The sequence below is a fragment of the Pieris brassicae genome, chromosome Z (genome assembly GCF_905147105.1).
Source record: "Pieris brassicae chromosome Z, ilPieBrab1.1, whole genome shotgun sequence".
In the NCBI taxonomy this organism is placed as follows: domain Eukaryota; kingdom Metazoa; phylum Arthropoda; class Insecta; order Lepidoptera; family Pieridae; genus Pieris; species Pieris brassicae.
Window position 1 is genome coordinate 12,447,918 of NC_059680.1, and position 18,389 is coordinate 12,466,306.

Consider the following 18,389-nt stretch of genomic DNA (forward strand, 5'->3'; position numbering starts at 1 on the left):
AGGTAAAAAAAGACGGTTTTTTAACTTATTCGAGACTTTTGACAGTTGCCGATGTCTCCCGGTGCTTTACATTTGATTTTGTTTTGTAGCGTAGATATTCAAGAATAACATTTATTAAAATCAGCCGCGGATACGTGCGGCTTCGGAAGTTTTCACAAAAAGTATGATATGAGTCAGAAAACAGAAAATCTATATCTATTGTAGTTTCTAATGTTGAACTATTTATGGTAGTAAATTTCGCGGTATAATTAACACATTAATACACATATTTTTTCAAGTACATACTTAAGATAAACATTTTACAAAATTTGTATTTTTTAACTTTTAATATTTTATGATATAAATATTAGTAATCATACCTTTTAATTACTTATTGAAATAGGTATGAGCTTTATTCGTTGTAATAAGGTAATGAAAAAATCTATTTTTAGGCATTTTCTTTAAACTGTTGTTTTTACCATTTATTTATAAATACATACTCTAATGAAAGTAAAACATCTAAGTAAACACCTATTTAATACTTTCTTGACAAGTAAAACCGTTCTCGATTTTCCATAGTGCAATGCGCTGTTCGCTGTAGCTCCGTCAGTGTTTACCGAAAACAATTATTTTACGTTTTATATATTTAGTATAATCTATTATGACGAATTATTAATGGAGCTTATATTTTCATTAAGGTTATATCAAATTGACCATAAATAAATATATATATATAAAAGAATCGAATTTCCAATATTATTTTTATAGGTTCCACCGAAGAAGCCGCCGGTTGAAACATTATCAGACCAGCAGTGGTTGTCAGCAAACCATTTGAATGAAATGGATCCAAGTTTTGCTGGCCTACTTGAAGACTGTCTAAGGAAAATAGATATCACCCTTGGAACATTTAATGTGGTGCGTAAAGTAATACAAGAGTGACAAATATAATATGCCTATGCCAAAATATGTGCAAAGTTGGACTAGTGACTTCAGGGTGACTCTCATCCCTGAGATCGTAGGATCGATCCACGGCTGTGTACCGATGGACTTTCTTTCGTGCGCATTTAACATTCGCTAGGCTTGTCTTGCCCAAAAAGTCGACGGCGTGTGTCAGGCACAGGAGGCTGATTACCTACTTGCCTATTATATTGACATGAAAAATATTCAGAAATCTGAGGCCAAGATAGAAAGGTTGTAGCGTCACTGATTTATTTATTTTATTACTAAAATATGGGGGTAGATACCTCATCAGGTATTCCAGGATGTTCAATATAAAAGATATTTTGTTGTATTTAAAGGAAATTTATATAAATCAAAAAGACAAGACCCCAGCAAAGAAAGATTGGAATGCAATCCTAAGTCCATTTGAGAAACTGATGATTATCAAGAGCCTTAAGGAAGAGAAGTTAGTGTTCGCGATAGCTCAGTACGTGAGCACCTGTCTTGGCAACGTTTTCATTGAAAGTCCAACTGTTCAACTGAGTACACTGTAAGTTTTTAACGGTTTAAATAAAAACAGCTTCCGATGCTATATTTATTATATAATAGGTATATCGCTTTTTATCTGCCGTTATGTATAATACAAACTTTTATTATAGGTATATATAACCTTTAGCGCATTAGCGTAGGATACATTGTATTTTTTATAATGATAATAGCCATAATTAGAAATACACAAGTCAGTTTAACAACAGATGTATTTACACTTCATATTAATATACAAAATAAAACTAAGTAGTTAGTAGGTGGTGTGTCTTTTGGCATAGGCCTGCCAACTGTTTCTACATGTCAGGCGCAGCTCTAGTTCAAAGATTTGTATAAAAATCAGCATAACTGTACCCTATACACTGACATTTGACTGAAAAATGGTTGACTCACGCGTGAAAAATATATATAATTTTCTAATTCATCAGAGATATCTATATTTATTTATTATTTATTTATTCCACATCATTATTCTACCTTAGCAGCTACAACTAATTCGATAAGACGTCAAAAATATACCCACACCGATTATCCTACATAAAAAATATATTCATATGCCTAAATTTTATTTATAACAAAAAATATAGCAACCCACAAGGGTTGCTACTTGCAACTCGGCCAGTGTACAAACAAATAGGTCTACCTCAGTAGAAATTATGTTAATTATTTGTATTGCTCGCGTGAGTGGCGCTTTGCTGACCAAGTAATGTGCGCGCGGTACATCCAAAAGTTTTGACGGAGGCCTCAGGTTTCTACTTGGTACCCGTAGACCCAGTCTTTCCATAATATCCAGATTATGAACCCGACCCGTAAGTATCTTAAACCCCGGAACAAACAGGGTCGGGTACATAAGCGGATACAAGGGATACACTCCATACAGTCTCTTGTAGGGGCAGCGAGTTATTATTACATTATATATTTATTAAGGTAAAAATTCATGACTTTAAAGATTTTACACTATTTGAATTTTAGATTTAGAGTAATTGAATTTTACATATGACGTATGATGTTGAATTCTTGTAGATATGCCGATACAGCTGCTCCGATACCCCTTGTGTTTGTACTAAGTACGGGTTCAGATCCATTTGCAGCGTTTCTTAAGTTCGCTACGGAGATGGGAATGCGTGATCGACTGCATTCAATATCTTTAGGCCAAGGTCAGGGTCCTGTTGCAGAAAAGATGATTAACGCGGCAAAGCCCAAAGGAGATTGGATTTTCTTACAGGTGATAATAAATTATAACTTTCATGATTAACAGCCGTCTAGCAGTGATTTCATGGCAAAGATTACCAGAGTAATAATAAGTAATAAAAAAATAGTAATAAAGTAACCCAGAGGTTACCATATTTCAGTTACGCGAGCTTAGTCTCGGGCAGCTTCGAGTTCCTGGTTTCACCAGACGACGTAAGTTCTGTGTGGGAATCACAAACACACTGAAATGTTTTTGCAATTTGTCGCATATGAGATATTAATTTATAACTCTCTTATGTGTTATAATATGTCAGTGTAGGCAAAATAATAAATAGTAGTATTTCACCTAAAGCCTAGTTTCATTGTAAGCATAACATAAAATTATTAGATTTTTTACTTTAATTTTTTTTAATATAGGTGGGTTAATTAGTAAGAGTAAATTTATTTCTTTTGATTTCCATAAAAAAATTGTTAAAAAGTAACGAAGCAACCAAAAGTATTGTAAAATAACAATAACAACCTTTCGGATATTACGATTAATAGTGAGAAAAATTTCTATTTAGATCAACGCGATGAACATATCAATTTTTTTCCAGAATTGCCACTTAGCAGCGTCTTGGATGTTAAGTTTAGAAATTATTGTGGCTCAAATGAGCGGAGAATCAACCGGACCACATCCAGAGTTTAGGCTTTACTTAAGCTCCATGCCCACTCCTAAATTTCCTGTCTCAGTCCTCCAAAACTCTGTGAAAGTTACCAATGAACCACCAAAAGGCCTTAAAGCTAACGTCAAACGGGCAATGATTGAAATGGATGAGGATTTCTTCGAAAACCACAGTAAGATTTTCTTTGCTTATATTTTCTATGAGTGTCTTACAATATAAAAATGTCTATTATATTTTTATTGCTGTTTGTTACACAATTATTATAAAGAACATATATTTTATTTAAAAAAGAAAGGTTTTATGATTAGAAATACAAAAACCTTCGTTTAATGAAATAATCTCAAATAGAATGAAATGTGTTACTATCCAATAATAATTCTTATGTTATTACGCTTAAAATAAAGATAACCCAAATATTTGTGAATCTATCTAATATTTCATTAACAGTTCTAGGCCAAGACTGGCGCACAATGCTCTTTGGAATATGTATGTTCCATGCCATTATACAAGAGAGAAAGAAATTCGGCCCTCTCGGATGGAATATTACGTATGAATTCAACAATAGTGATCGCGAATGCGCCATGCTGAATTTGCAAATGTTTTGCGAAGATGGTCATATTCCGTGGGATGCCTTGGAGTATATTACGAGTGAGAATAAAATCCATGCTAATATAAATTCAATGTGTATTTGTTCGTTAACTTTCAATTCGTAATAAATCAACCGTTTAACATATTTTTTAAGCAAGATAAGTTCTTCGTTGCCTAACATGTATGTTATTAAAGAATGGCATTTATTACAGGCCAAATAACGTATGGGGGTCGAGTGACAGACATGTGGGATCAACGTTGTCTGACAACAATTTTGACACTATTCTTTTCCGCTCCGACTTTAGAAGACGGGTACATATACTCGTCCTCTGGCACCTATTTTAGTCCCAGGGTTGAAAAATTAGAACAAGTTAGAGAGTATATAGAAACGCTACCCGGTATTGAAAACCCCGAAATATTTGGAATGCATGACAACGCTAATATTGCGTTTGAGGTATTGTTTCATTATAGTCGTACTTGCTGATTACAACTTTAAAAAGTGTTGTGGATAATTCTGCCGAAATCGATTATTAATTTATGAAAACAATTTAAATAAGACACCAGACCTATATTTTTGTATTATGTACTTTGACTCGTTATTGCAACTAAGATAAACCGTTTTTATTATATAATAAATATAAAAAAACCCTTTTACAAATTTACCCGCCACCGTAATCATCTGGTTTATTTTGGGAGTTTCGTCTATTAATATGACATTGATTAAAATGCATTTAATATTTCTTGTAAAGTGTATTTTAATTGAATCCTTCTTACTATTGCCATATTTTCAGAATAAAGAAACAACTACGCTGGTACAGACTATAGTAGATGTACAGCCTCGAGCAGGTGGCGGGGGAGGCGGAGAAACCCCAGATCAAATAGTTTGGAGAATTTGTGAGAACACTCGAGCAATAGTTCCCACCAAAATTGATAGAACTCTCATACATTCAGACCTAATGGTGCCAGACGACATGGGCCAATTGCACTCTTTAACCATTGTACTTCTGCATGAAACGGATAGATTCAATAAACTTTTATCCTTAATACACGTATCTTTGAATGAACTTCAAAAAGCTATAAAGGTTAGTCCTTAAATACATTTGGGAGTAAATAAATAGCTACCTCTATCAATTGCTCTTGCCCTTCGGCAACCATAGACGGACACACATTTTGAATCCTTAGCTTTATTCCGTCTTTTTTTTTAAAGTATACTGTGTCACCAGGGTGTAGTGGTCATGTCGGAGGCTTACGAAGAAGTATTTAGCTCCTTCCTCAACAACAAAGTACCGGGAATGTGGCACAAATCTGGATATAACTCGCTCAAGTCACTGGGAAGCTGGATACATGATCTCACCTTGAGAGTGGACTTTATTGAGGTGGGTAATTTCGTAATGAGTGACTTTGTACATAGTGAGTAAAATAATAGTTTAACTTGAAGTCACTTGGAAACGAATTAGCAGTCTATCACTCGTAGACATAGCCAGAGGGGGGGTGATGTCCTTCCCCCAGGCCAGGTCAAGATCTTACTGTATCACAAATTTTTAATAGATATCGTTAAAAAATAGCATTTATTTGTAAATATCTAGATTCTATATCGGTAAATTGACTAGTTCGTCATAAAAACATATTTTATAGTTCATTGCAAACCGCCCTTACACTCGTCATGATTACAAACATATACCTTTGTCAAACTATAGTTAGTGTTTTTAAAGGGCAAATAGTTATACTACTTTCTTTAAAGGTATACTGTAATTTAAAACATGATTCATACAACTTTTCTCGTTTCAGAAATGGTTAATCGATGGCGCCCAAGTAAGCAGTTGGGTGTCAGGATTGTTTTTCCCCCAAGGTCTTTTGACGGGCGCTTTGCAGGCGTACGCTAGACGATACAGAGTGCCAATTGATGCACTTATGTTTGATTTTGAGCCTATTCCTTTTTTTCTATCGCAGGAAGAAGTGTATAAGTTTAACAAAAGAAAGAACAAGGTAAAAGTTCAGTTCTGTCACCGTGTGATTTATTTTATTTCTATAAAACATTATAAAAGATGTAGGCGGTGCTTTAAATGTTTAATAGAAATGGTTTATGCTCAAAAGATTTTTTTTGATTGGTTAATACGTTCCGAGTTGTCAACGTATTATATAGAAATTACTCACAGATAATATCTCATCAGTGGCCTGTTTGGTAACTCACAAGAAAACATATGTATGTGGAATATTTACAAATTTAAAACAAATAATATATGTACCTGAAAGCATACAATTACATTGATCAAGTTAAATGTTTGTGTAAAGGGTAATTTCGCTACAGATTTTTTACAAGGATGCCATCTGGTCCTTAAATGACGTTAACGAAATGAGTAATAAAGAAATGGGTACTAAATTAAGATTACTTCATCAGGAGGATGATGGTAGCAACGTTTTTGGGGATCTTGAGCGACCTGAAGACGGGGTAAACATTCATGGCCTATTCATAGATGCAGGTCGCTGGGACACTAACAAAAATCGCCTAACAGATGCCTTACCAGGTGTGTACAGTATATTGATTTATTTTACTCTTTCGTTAGCCAATGGTCAAGTGAATCGAGGTTAGCCATGATGAATTTTTAATATCTGCCAGTCGCCATAATCTCACTATGTAAGTGATATATGACGGACTCAGTACGAAATAAGAAAAATAATTTCACTGCATAAAACGAGTTTCTTATAGAGGTATGAACTGTAACCGATTATTAAGTGGCTTGCTTTTAATTAATTTATGGTGCGAAATAGCAGGACAGCAGTATAAATCCAAGATACAATATATGTAATAATAATACATGTTATTGAACCAGCACAAATGAATCCGCCTCTGCCCGTGGTGCGGTTCAAGCCAGTACTATCTCTTCCGAAACCGGACCCGCGCTACGAAGCACCGCTATATAAGACTTCGGAAAGGGCCGGCACTCTGTCAACTACAGGACACAGTACAAACTTTGTTCTGCCTGTATTACTTCCCGCTGATATGCCTTCAGAATTCTGGATTATTCGAGGCACTGCTCTTTTAACGCAAATTACAGACTAGATCAAGTAGATATACAAGAATTGCACATTTCAACATGTTGTTTTTAATATCATAATGGCATAATTGCCAAATATTTCCAATAATTATTCCAAGTTCAATCTAGATGTATTATTTAGTATTGTTAAATTAAAATATTAAAAAAAGCATTTTATTACGATTTTTTCTTCGTTTAATTCTGAGTACTTTAATTTGAGCTCTGATGTCTGAGATAAATTTGAAATCTAAGATTATTCAAATAACAATACTTATATAGCTTCACCAACAAAACAAAAAACAAATACTTCGCAATATGGAAGTAAGAAACTTCGCTTGCGTAGAATTAGGATGGAATCTCATAATTTGTAAGAGGTTATCAATATTTCTGCACTAAAATATTGTATAGTAAATATTTAACCCATCAATTTCGATTATTTAAAGGATCGCTACATACATAATTGTCTCGCAAGATAAAGGTTGATCAGTAAAATAATGTTTCATTTATGTTTCATTTATATCACCATTATCACCATTATACCTCAAATTTGAATGTAAAAATAAATTACGTCATACTCATAATTCCTTTAGGATGACCTGTCATGGCAAGTCATTTGTTCTAAAAAAAGCAATCAATACAATAAGCGAAGCCATTATTCACTTACAATGAACATGTGACAATTGTCATTCCAAGACTTGACACGCACAGACTATGTCGAACAAAGTCAAACAACTCAATATAATGAATAGGTCATATTAAGCAAGAGCTATATTCAGGTTCAGGACCATTTCTATGTCGCGACCCACGAAAAATCTAAAAAGTTAAGTAAAACAGTCTTGCTTTCCCGGGGGTCACTGTAAAATTCTAATAATATTTAATTATTATCGCGGTATTTTAACGAATCTTTTGTACCTATATGTAGTTGTATATCCACTTTTGAAACAAACTCCCCCCGCTTGAGAAACGATGAATAATGGTTTTAGCTATTTATAATTTGTACTATACAAAGAAGGTACCTAATGTTTAAATTGAAAAAATAGGCTATCAATATTTAAGAAACATTACCGTGCGATTTATATCAGTCTTATAAAACGGCATAATACAATCGCGAAATGCAAAAACCTTAAAATAAAATATATTACATTAAAAGTTAATACAAAATGTTATTAGTATTTTTTAAATTACTCCTGGCTCTTTTCCAGAAGGTTGATAAGGAATTTAGAATTTATTAGTTTTATAAATTGTTCGATGACTACTGAAATGTATCTTTATAAAGATCGCAGGGCTACAAACTTATTGTATTTATTTAGTGCTACTACTACTATACTATGCATCAATTGGCTAATAAGCAGCTTGTATGTTTTTTTTCGGAGATTTAAAATCGCAGACAATGCAATGAATAGTACACAAATATTAAAATCAAGCATCATAAGAAAGAGTATAGAGTCATCATGGGTTTGGTAGCTTGAGCATTATTACAATGAAATAGCTGCCGTGTATTTTGCAAAATATCACCCAAACTTACATAAGATATCAAGACAATTTGAAAACATTAATTCGCCAAATAGAAAATATCAATTTGCAATTCGCATAAACAATAATTGTAATCGCTGAGCACTTAGGACTAAGGTAACCTTTAATCTAATTAAATTTTATTCTTAGTTATACAGCTAAATGTTTGTTAGTATAATAGTTCTCTTTCTCCGTTTCCAAGGTTACAATATAATATATTATGTAGAAATATAGAACTTACCTTAATGTTCGTTTTATGTAATTAATCCCATAATAACATTTTGTTTGTTAATTAATTTTAATGCTATTTATAGTATATTTATTTGTAATAAACAAATATTGCAGGTGATGAGACATCATGGACTAGAATGTTTTCTATATATAAGAAATTTTTTTGGCCAGTAATACAACACTCATTTAATATAACTAAGAGCATTCCATCCAACATTAGAGTCGTTGGGTTAATCATTATAAAAATAATAACTATGCAGAAATTAAAATTATAATCGTTATTTGCAATATATATGAATATAATATAAATACTTTTAATTACATTGTTATTATGTATTTGATGATGGAGATCACATTAATAGTCATTACACTACATTTTCATTTTCCATATAAGTTAAAATGTGAGTGGTAGCCGTTAAGTGGAAGTGAAAAGCGTTGGCGAAAGTTTACTAATTTACATATTTATTTGTGATGAAATATTTAACATAAAAAGTTCTCAAGTAATTAATACAATCATTGGATTGATACGCACAGTTTTATTACAAATATTATTTGCTTTCTTGAAGAAATCATTTGGATTAGGAATTATTACTATTTTAATCTTGAATCATGAATTTAGGCTATATCAATGCAAACGGGGAATCGTTGATTAGGTCGGATCGCCTAATTTACATTACGAAAACTACTAATAATAGTACTCAGCATAGATACAGTGTACATAGAGCGACAACACGGAACACCAAAGTTTCAAGTTAAAATGACTACGATAAAAACTGGCAAACGTGTCGGAGATGACAAACGTCGACTCGAGTGAATGGTATAGCCGATTCGCCCGGACTCGAGTTTGAAGTGAATGAATATCACAGAACGCCTGTTAATTTCATATTACAATTAATTGGTGTACCATCTCATAGACAAATTAATAAAGATGTATTTTTGCGATAGATGGCGTGGTTCTAATTTAAGAAGCTCCCTTTATTAGTTCGTCTATGATGTAGAAATATCATTAGTATTAGAAAAAAAGGAGACCTATCTAGTGTAGACGCCGTTGGCGCTTGACCGCAACTTACAATTAAACTACGACTCATACAAAATACACGTCCTATTTTACAATTTTATACATCGATTTGGGTCCATTCATAACATTATGTAAGAGGCTAATAAATTATAATATTGATTGAATTAAATTATGGAAATTTTTATTAGTAGCATGAATCTAATAGCTATTGTACGTATACGAACACGACCCTACAAAGTATAAGCGAACGAGCGCACAACGGCGACAGACCAACATGCTATGAGAGCTAACCTATCAAATTATTATTTTATTTAATAATTTAAACTTTACATTAAACACATTATAAAACACAATATCTTAGGATGATTAATTGAGGCATTGATAGAAAAATAGCATTACTTATTTTACATGACTCAAGAAACTGGTTACTGATAGTTGACAAATCAGGCCTCTATAAATCTAAACATTACTTTCCCTTACAAGAGAAATACAGTGGCTAAGACAAGGAATAAAAATCTTTGTACAAATACAAACCGTAGACAATTCCTTATAGTTACGAGGAAATTTTTTCCAAGGTTCAATAGGTACAAACACATTTCGAATCCATTCAGTAACTAAAAAAGGCTTTAATTTAAGACTTTCTTTGGCTTAATATCTACACCTATCATTACCAGTTACTTATTTACGCTTTTAACTACAATCAGGTGTAAAAAAAAAAGAAATGGCTGTGCAACAACATTTATGATCACTGAAATAAACATTCTTACACTACGTTATTCCTTGTCCATAACTAAATCTATAGAATTAAAAATTACAGTGATTTATCAAAAATGCACCCTTTCAACGCCGCTATCAATGTTACATGTCCCAAAAATAGATCGTACTCCTACTCATCTCAACATACAAAATTGACACAACACCAGGGAAACGGAATGAAAATTTCAATACAGTATCTGGTAGACGACTTTAATATCGACGCTGGTCCAGGGTTCAAATCTGGAGACTGCACTTAATTGTGTTCACCTTAATGAAATATCTATGTTTAAGTCCGTATGTGATCTTTTATATTTAGGTTGATGTCACTTGTTAAGACCAAACTAATCAAAACTTATCTTAAATGTACACTCACGAATAAAATGTTCTATTATTTATACCACAAGCACTATTAATTACATGCAGATATAAAAAAATGCAGATTTTTCCAATAAAAATCCGATTACTGGCATCGGATCACGAAATATTGACACAATTTCTATAACGTCAATAAACTTTATAGTATACTACAATACTGAATGTCACGTCAATAAAATTAGCGAACATTATCATTATATACAATTTTATTATTTTTCTCAAAGATAGGTCTTTTACAACCCCGTAGACAATTTATGATTGGAATAAAGAGAAGTCAAACCTTAAAAAGTACATAAAAGGGTTTATATTCTAGTTTTAGGTTTAATTTAAAAGAAAAGTATTCAATACATGCAATATAATAACGGTTGAATGAAAAAATTAAGTAGAATCACTAAACCGTATGACATGTGACATAGTGTTCTTACGATCCCTGTTAAATTCCAGACACTTTTCACGTACCTTAAAAAGACAAGATAAATGTCCATTACATCAAAAGGGGATTAGGGCTGGCGGGTGTTGGGGGGATGGCTGGGACCCCCCATCTTAACCCCTAGTCTTCTGACATAAACGAATTTTGCGACTTGAGCTCCTCCAGCCGAGAGATTTGTTGTCGCAGGTACATTATTCTGAAATATCACAATATTTTTCATTCATAATTTCAAGCAGCTGCATTGGAAGTGGTTCATTAAGCTGTGTGACTTAAACTGACTTTAATAAACCTTTGACCTATTCGATATCCTGTGGTAAGGAAACTGATATGATCCATAAATTGATCTAGTTTCTAAATAACAGACTTCCTCAAAACCCATAAAAGACTAGTACTAAAGTTATCATGTAATTAATAAAGCCTTCAAATTTATATTTTACGAGCAAAACGTAGTAAAAATTGAAATAAACTGCCATTTCTATTGGCATTTTTACCTGAAGACAACTTTGCACACGAAGCAATTTATTTTAATATAGTAGTTCTAGTATAACCATATATCTAATATTGCTAAACTGCATCATTACTCACTTTTGTTCCTGTAGTGTGGCCTGGATCTCTGTGTGCCTCACCACGGAGCGAGAACATTTTAGTTCAGCAGATACTCGGGTGCACTGCAGGCAACCCAGCTGATGTGCCTCTTCCATGTATTTGTTGGCCTATATAAAAAAAACCTGTCAAACTATATATACACAATAGACAGGCGAAAGGCAAAGTTATCAGTTTTACTCACGTTCAAAATTATGATAAAAATGCCTCTATATATTTATCTTCATCATGCAATACCTCACCTGTTTTTCAAGTATATCCGCTGGCCACCCAATGACATGTGCGGTTAACTCAGTACGAACATAATTGATCAAAGAGGGCGTCAGCATTGGAGCAGCTTGTTGTAAACTTCCCACCACAGATGAGTAACTACCTAGGCATTCCACTGAAACAAACATTATTTGGTAGTTCCTGGTTATCAATTAATTATTACAGCTTTACACAAATAATATTGAGATTCCCTGCTCGAAAAGGTTACGTTCGCCGAAATTGAAATACTGTGCGATTTGAACGCCCATCCTGCCGGATGTGATGATGATGGACTAGATCGGCTTTGTTACTGCCGATCAGTTGAGTAGGTCTTTTCTTGACTTTGCCTCGGCTTATGTCACAAGCCGTCTTTGTTGGACCTTCTGATGACCTCACATCCAGAGAACTACCAAGTCTCCGTGGACTCCGTCCTCTGGGTTCATCGGATCATTGCGTGGTCCGGAGTACTGTGATTACTACGCGCCCTCCACGGCACCGCCGTCGTCATATATGACACTATAGGTCAGTAGTTTGGGACGAGATGCAGTCTTTCTTTGAGTCCTACCCTTGGATATGGGATTTTCTTCGGATGCTCCAGATTAGTCGCTGACTTAGTCGCCGGAATGGTTCTGCAGGGAATGGAACTCTTTATTCTATTTTCTGCAGTCCGTACAGAGGCAAGTCACATCCTTGATTTAAACGTTTCTGCAAGGCGGCCTGAAAATGCTTTAAAGCATGGGCGGAAGCGACGACAACTCGTGATGCCAATACCCGCTTGACACTGTCCCGAAGTACTTGAAGACCGCTTCGATACATCTGATCCGTAAAAAAGGCGATCGCTCTGATAACCTCCTTGTTCTCCAAAATAATGGAATCCATTATTAATGGCCAGCTCTTGAGGTATCTAGAGGGCCACCAGCTGATTAGCGATTATCTGTACGGCTTTCGTCGTAGTCGTTCAACTGGTAGCGGTTCGGACGGAGACTTGATCGCATTAATACCTTAGGGTCCTTCAAGAAAAGAGGGTACCAATTCCTAAAAGGCCGATAACGCACTCGCAAGCCCTCTGTCATTGAGACTGTCCATGAGCGTCGCATCACTTACCATCAGGTAAGCTTCCTGTCTGTTTGACCCCTGTTCTATAAGAAAAAACTTACTTTTCCTCGGTAATGCATTTTCCAAATGTAAGGGTGGCGCGTGGGGGTCGATATTTTCCGAGTGTGTCGGTGTCGGTGGTCCGGCATCTCTTTGTGGGGTCTCTGACCGACTGTCTGAGGCTCCATTGTTACACGGAGGCCCCGAAGATGTACTGGGGCCTGGACCCAACCCCGACGTGGAGGCTTGCGCTGGGGCGACGATCCTGGGCAACGCCGCCGCTAGCAAGGACCCACTCTGTATAAATAATTCACCTTTAATTATTAATGTTATCAATTACAAAGGAATTAAATTATATTTTATATTTATTCAGCTATGTTTTCTGGATTACGAATCCAAGAAATTTTTCTCCAATAATCTTACATTCTTTTGTTTATCAAAAAACAATTTCAGTTTAAGCTTAAACATAAGTGAGAAGCAATACTAACTGTTGGATTAGAATTGTTCAGAATAACAACAGGAGGCGCTGTGGATTCATTGCGAACACCGTGTGAGCCTTCGGAAACAGGGGTACTTCTGTCTGGTGATATATCCATATCTTGAAGTGAACGGTGTCCTTCTGAAATAAAAAAATGTAATTTAACTAGCATTTTTCATTTGACTTTACTTTTTAAAAAGCACCTTCTCGCGCGTTATGAAAACACTCAATGTACGTCTAACATAGCTTGATGCATCTCACCCACATTTTTATCATATAAAAATGTAATAGTAAATATATTGAATTATCTTTGTATTGAACAGAGCCAAATATTGTCCAATATGCTTTTTCATTCACTTTCTGTACTATGATGTTATTTCCAAATCTGCATTTCCAAAATAGACCGTTTACATTAAAAGTCACAACATTAGGGTATATATGTAGTAACTGATTTAATATCTCGGGAAATTTCTAATTAATTTTATCAAGCATGCAAAGAAAATTCTGAGTAGGCAGTAGGTTTATTAAAGCCATACATTTTCAATAATTAATTGGAAATTAGTGAAGTAAATTCTCAGAAAGAAAGAAAACATTTTGAAATAAAATCTACTTAATTAAATTGGTTATTTGTTGGTAACTTAATGTATTATTATGGCCTAAGGTATAACACCACAGTAATACATATTGCTAAAGTACTCCTGTCGTGTTAAAACTGAATGACAACTTAAGACTAACTTCACACTAATGTAAGACTTACTCGCTTAAAAATTATAGAAGAATATAGTTATATGTATTCTTCTCCTGTATTGCTTTAGCTATATTCTTCAATAATCTAATCATGGAGTTTCACAAAGCTAAAATTTTAAGTTGGTGGTTAAAGCTAAAATATGAAGTTTAGCATAACCAGCATAATACAAAATATGTATTTTGTAATGTGATAGAATAAGTAAGATAAGAGTGATTAACATAGTTAAAATAATTATTTTTTGTGAAATTGTTCTTATTGACAAAATTAGTAAAACATGATTTCAGCTATCTATCTATATAACTGTATGTTTGTATTTTTTATATGTTTATGTTATATTCTAAGATTTGGTAGTAATCAAATCATCTGCTAGCTTAAATTAAATTAATTTAAATAAATGTAGTACTCATACCTAAGGCAACATCATCTACAAACCAATTTGGATTGATTTTGCAGCATCAAGGGATGTGACATACAATTTTGGAATGAACCTAGCCAACTGTCTTGGCTTACCTTTAGTATCATGTCCAGAGTGTGGTGTATGTTTCGTCCTTGTTCTATCAGAAACACTTTCTCGCGACGCACTCCAGTATCTCTCAGATGTATTATTTGTTCTCTTACTTGTCTTTTCAATTTCCCGCCGCCGCGACCGTGATCGCTTTTCACGATCTAAAGTTAGTAAGTGTATTAATATTTCTTACAATATCAGTTAGACCAGAGTTACATCTCTATATAATTATGATGCTAAAGCTTTGAGACAGCTATGTCTAGTTTGTTCAACTGCCGCTAAAAAGTGAATCAAAATAAAATACAAACAACTACATTGAAATTGAAATTTAATAATGAATGTTAAATATCAAAATCACATTTACACACATATTTACTGCTTTATTTGTGTACTCACAAATATTAATTTATTATTAATATTTTTAGCACAGCTCACTTATATTTGTAAATAGCAGGACAATTTCAATTCTTAAGTTTCTTTAAAGGATTTTAAAATTGATTAAATTATTAAAAAATACTTACTACCTCTAGATGAAGAAGTTGTATATGTTGTCTGATGATCTTTGGATGAATTCTTGCGAGAGTCCCATTCTTTAGGCTTTTCCCACTGTGATACTTCAAGTTCACTGTTATAGTAATATTTCTTTCCTGATGAACTAATATGTTCTGACCACTCACTGCTTGATGGACCTGCATTTGCAGGTAATCCACCTCTCTTATAATATTTGCTACTGGAATTAACACTATTCATGCCACTAGTCCTACTTTTTTTCTCAGATTCACAACGTTCATGGTTATTTTTTTCTCGCTCACTATCTTTCCGTTTTTCCTTTGGTGATCTGACATCTGAAAGATTAGCTGATTAAATTTCCATTTTGATCATTATAATAGTGAAACTTTCTTACTTCTCATAGAAATGTAATATTCATATAACCACTTACAGTAACTGCATGATTTTGTAGGCCATATTTTTATTAAATGTTTATCAAATAATTCATTAATATTTTTAAAACTAACCAAAAATAAAGAAAGCTTTGGAGATGAAATGTACTTACTTATGTACCATTATATTTACAATACAATTTAATGGGGAGATTTGTTTTAAAATTATATTTTGTTAAAAATTAATCTAAAAAAAATTGTATGATGATGTATTGACTGACCAGTGTACTTATTCCTAGAGGATTTATAGTCTCGATCTCTCTCCTTTTCTGATCCCTTGGGGACATAGGAATTCCTTGATGTGACATATCCTCTATCATCAACCATATGGTAGTGATGATGGGCATGGCCAGTGTGCCCATGTGCATTATGGCCATGGGACATGTTACCATTGGGGGATCTGAGTGGTGTGTAATGGTCGGTAGATCCATATTCATTGGCCCTCTTGGAGTTATATTTCTGTTTTGAGACCACATTAACATTATATAACATAACAGGATAAAATATAAGAGTAAAATTATATGCCTATACCATTATTACAAAATATATAGCAGTAGTATAAATTGCAATAGGCTACAAAGTTGTTAACATTGTTAGTATTGAAGAAGACTTGAATTTATTCATGTTTACAAAGTTGTAAGGTGTTTTTTGTATATTTGTAATACACAATACAATATACAATAACACAGAAGTAGCAAGCTGTAGGTTATAGTTGTAAACATACATTATTCCAATATTACATACAACACACAAATGTCTACCTTATTTTATTGATAAAAGCATACATGTTTGGCATATAGTTTGATACTTATTGATTCAATTCTATACAACAAACAAAACTTTAAAATTAGCAGGACCAAAAGAATAGTAAAAAAAAAAATTAATAATAGACACAAATGCCTTAAAACTCAACAAATGAAACTTGTTAATGTTTGTAAAATTTAGACTTTATACTTTTGTGGATTTCACCGTATAACAAACCTGATATGGATGGGCCTGGTGCTTCTCAAAGTACCTGAAAACATATAAAATAGTAAGTGTTTTTTAACGGGATAACGTAAAACCAAATATTGTAAAAATCCGAGACCGCCATCTACAGAGGGCAGATCTGAGAATAGAAAAGATTATCTTACCCATCGCTTATTCGGTGAGGTTTCCTTGCATGCATTACCATCAATGCAAATATACGATTTTTACGGCCTCAGTGATAAAATGAAAAAACACCACTGTCATAAAAGTCGATTTACAGGAGGCCGCAATATAACTTGATGGACGCCATGTCACATTCGAGACCGAGACACTCAAGTCAACCTCAAGAAAGAGTCGATAGGCATAGATGTGAAAGAGATAAATATAGTCCATAAACAAAATAAATGATACCATAAAGTAAAATGAAATAGAGTCTGTGCAGAAAGAGAACCGTCGTGGAATTCAAGGATGGAGCTTATTTTGTTTTGTTGACATTATAATTAGAGAATTATGATTGTACATTTCAGCAGATGCTACCTATAAGCTTATTCTTTTTCCGCACATCTTTTTAAAATGTATTCTAACTGAGATAGAACGAGTAAGTGGCTGAGAAAAGAAACAAATAAAACAATGTTGAATACGAAAGTCAATAATAATTATATACGACTGCAGTTATAATGCATATGTTGGATGCGAGGGCCGAGATTACACAAAAAGAACGCAAGAATTTGCTCCAACTTCCAAAATTTGTACCATAGACCATAGATAAATTCTGTCCAATATGTAAGTGAAAATTGACAATTTAAAAGTATAAATTATAAAATAACCTAAAGCCAAGAGTGATCACTGAGCTTCCTAGTTTCTATAATAATTCTTAGTTCCTGTCTGTCAATCTTTATATCAAGCGTATAAACTTAACGATTTCCAAAAGTTCTTTTGTGATAATGTCCATACCCGTGGATTTAGAATTAAAGAAAGCTTTCGGAGAACTACAATTAAAAATGCAAAGCACTAAAAAAAAGATACATGTTATCGATAGCCAAATTGAAGTGCTAAAAAAGGTGATGAGGCATGTTGAAGTACAATCGGATACACTGCCAGCTGACACAAAAGCTTACGAATCCGTGGGCAGGATGTTCCTTTTGACTGACATAGAGGAGATAAAAAGTAATCTCGAGACTAAAGTTACCCAATTGTCAACTCGTATTTCTGAACTAGAAGAGAGCAAGCAGTATTTAGAAAAAAACTTAAAAGAAAGCCAAGACAACATCAGAGAAATGGTACAACAGCGCAAAGTACAAAGTGAAAAGACCACATAACTGTAGGAATAACTATTCTTTTACCAAATAATTTGGTATCGTCAAAGTATTTTATAATTCTCTTAACTTTATATAAATTATTTGTTCCCATTTCTTAAAGACAACATAAAAATATAACAACAATTATCGATTTTAATTTTATTACCATTTTTTCATTCATAATAATGCTTAAATATCTCTATTTTAAAGTAAAATGTATTTCATGAATTATTAATAA

At 33.5% G+C, this 18,389-nt stretch overlaps 3 protein-coding genes across 5 annotated transcripts in view; 2 read left to right on the forward strand and 1 right to left on the reverse strand.

Annotated features, from left to right (window-relative positions):
- Positions 1 to 7,066, forward strand: part of LOC123718856 (dynein axonemal heavy chain 6) — a 53,522-nt gene extending 46,456 nt beyond the window's left edge. The window contains exons 58-68 of the mRNA XM_045675790.1: positions 748 to 894; positions 1,278 to 1,468; positions 2,488 to 2,689; positions 3,252 to 3,492; positions 3,768 to 3,968; positions 4,121 to 4,362; positions 4,700 to 4,990; positions 5,132 to 5,284; positions 5,697 to 5,894; positions 6,307 to 6,433; positions 6,740 to 7,066. Of these exons, the coding sequence (XP_045531746.1) occupies positions 748 to 894; positions 1,278 to 1,468; positions 2,488 to 2,689; positions 3,252 to 3,492; positions 3,768 to 3,968; positions 4,121 to 4,362; positions 4,700 to 4,990; positions 5,132 to 5,284; positions 5,697 to 5,894; positions 6,307 to 6,433; positions 6,740 to 6,969 (2,223 nt within the window). The 3' untranslated portion in view covers positions 6,970 to 7,066. The remainder of the gene's footprint in view (positions 1 to 747; positions 895 to 1,277; positions 1,469 to 2,487; positions 2,690 to 3,251; positions 3,493 to 3,767; positions 3,969 to 4,120; positions 4,363 to 4,699; positions 4,991 to 5,131; positions 5,285 to 5,696; positions 5,895 to 6,306; positions 6,434 to 6,739) is intronic.
- Positions 7,067 to 9,029: 1,963 nt separating this feature from the next.
- LOC123718665 (WW domain-containing adapter protein with coiled-coil homolog) lies at positions 9,030 to 17,184 on the reverse strand. Of its 3 annotated transcripts, none has more exons than XM_045675358.1 (10): positions 17,018 to 17,184; positions 16,866 to 16,899; positions 16,106 to 16,343; positions 15,468 to 15,788; positions 14,949 to 15,104; positions 13,701 to 13,831; positions 13,275 to 13,509; positions 12,111 to 12,253; positions 11,851 to 11,978; positions 9,030 to 11,461 (listed from the first exon to the last, which is right to left on the reverse strand). In XM_045675358.1, exons 1-10 carry the CDS (start codon positions 17,056 to 17,058, stop codon positions 11,386 to 11,388), a joined length of 1,503 nt encoding a protein of 500 aa, XP_045531314.1. In that variant the 5' UTR covers positions 17,059 to 17,184; the 3' UTR covers positions 9,030 to 11,385. The 3 variants fall into 3 exon arrangements, with proteins under 3 accessions (XP_045531314.1, XP_045531316.1, XP_045531313.1); XM_045675360.1 differs by having other exon boundaries at positions 9,031 to 11,461; positions 12,111 to 12,250; positions 15,465 to 15,788; XM_045675357.1 differs by having other exon boundaries at positions 9,031 to 11,461; positions 15,465 to 15,788.
- A 455-nt stretch (positions 17,185 to 17,639) lies between these two features.
- On the forward strand, positions 17,640 to 18,317 carry LOC123718564 (prefoldin subunit 1). The gene has a single exon (XM_045675184.1). The coding sequence runs from the start codon at positions 17,798 to 17,800 to the stop codon at positions 18,170 to 18,172; it is 375 nt and encodes a 124-aa protein (XP_045531140.1). The 5' UTR covers positions 17,640 to 17,797; the 3' UTR covers positions 18,173 to 18,317.
- Positions 18,318 to 18,389: the final 72 nt, after the last annotated feature.

Coding starts and splice junctions, on each gene's coding strand:
- LOC123718665 (XM_045675357.1), bottom strand. CDS start 17,058: ATGGTAATGCATGCAAGGAAACCTCACCGAATAAGCGATGG. Junction 16,900..17,017: donor CCTCACCGAATAAGCGATGG/GTAAGATAATCT, acceptor ATATGTTTTCAG/GTACTTTGAGAAGCACCAGG. Junction 12,254..13,274: donor AAATGCATTACCGAGGAAAA/GTAAGTTTTTTC, acceptor TGTTTGTTTCAG/TGGAATGCCTAGGTAGTTAC.
- LOC123718564 (XM_045675184.1), top strand. CDS start 17,798: ATGTCCATACCCGTGGATTTAGAATTAAAGAAAGCTTTCGGAGAACTA.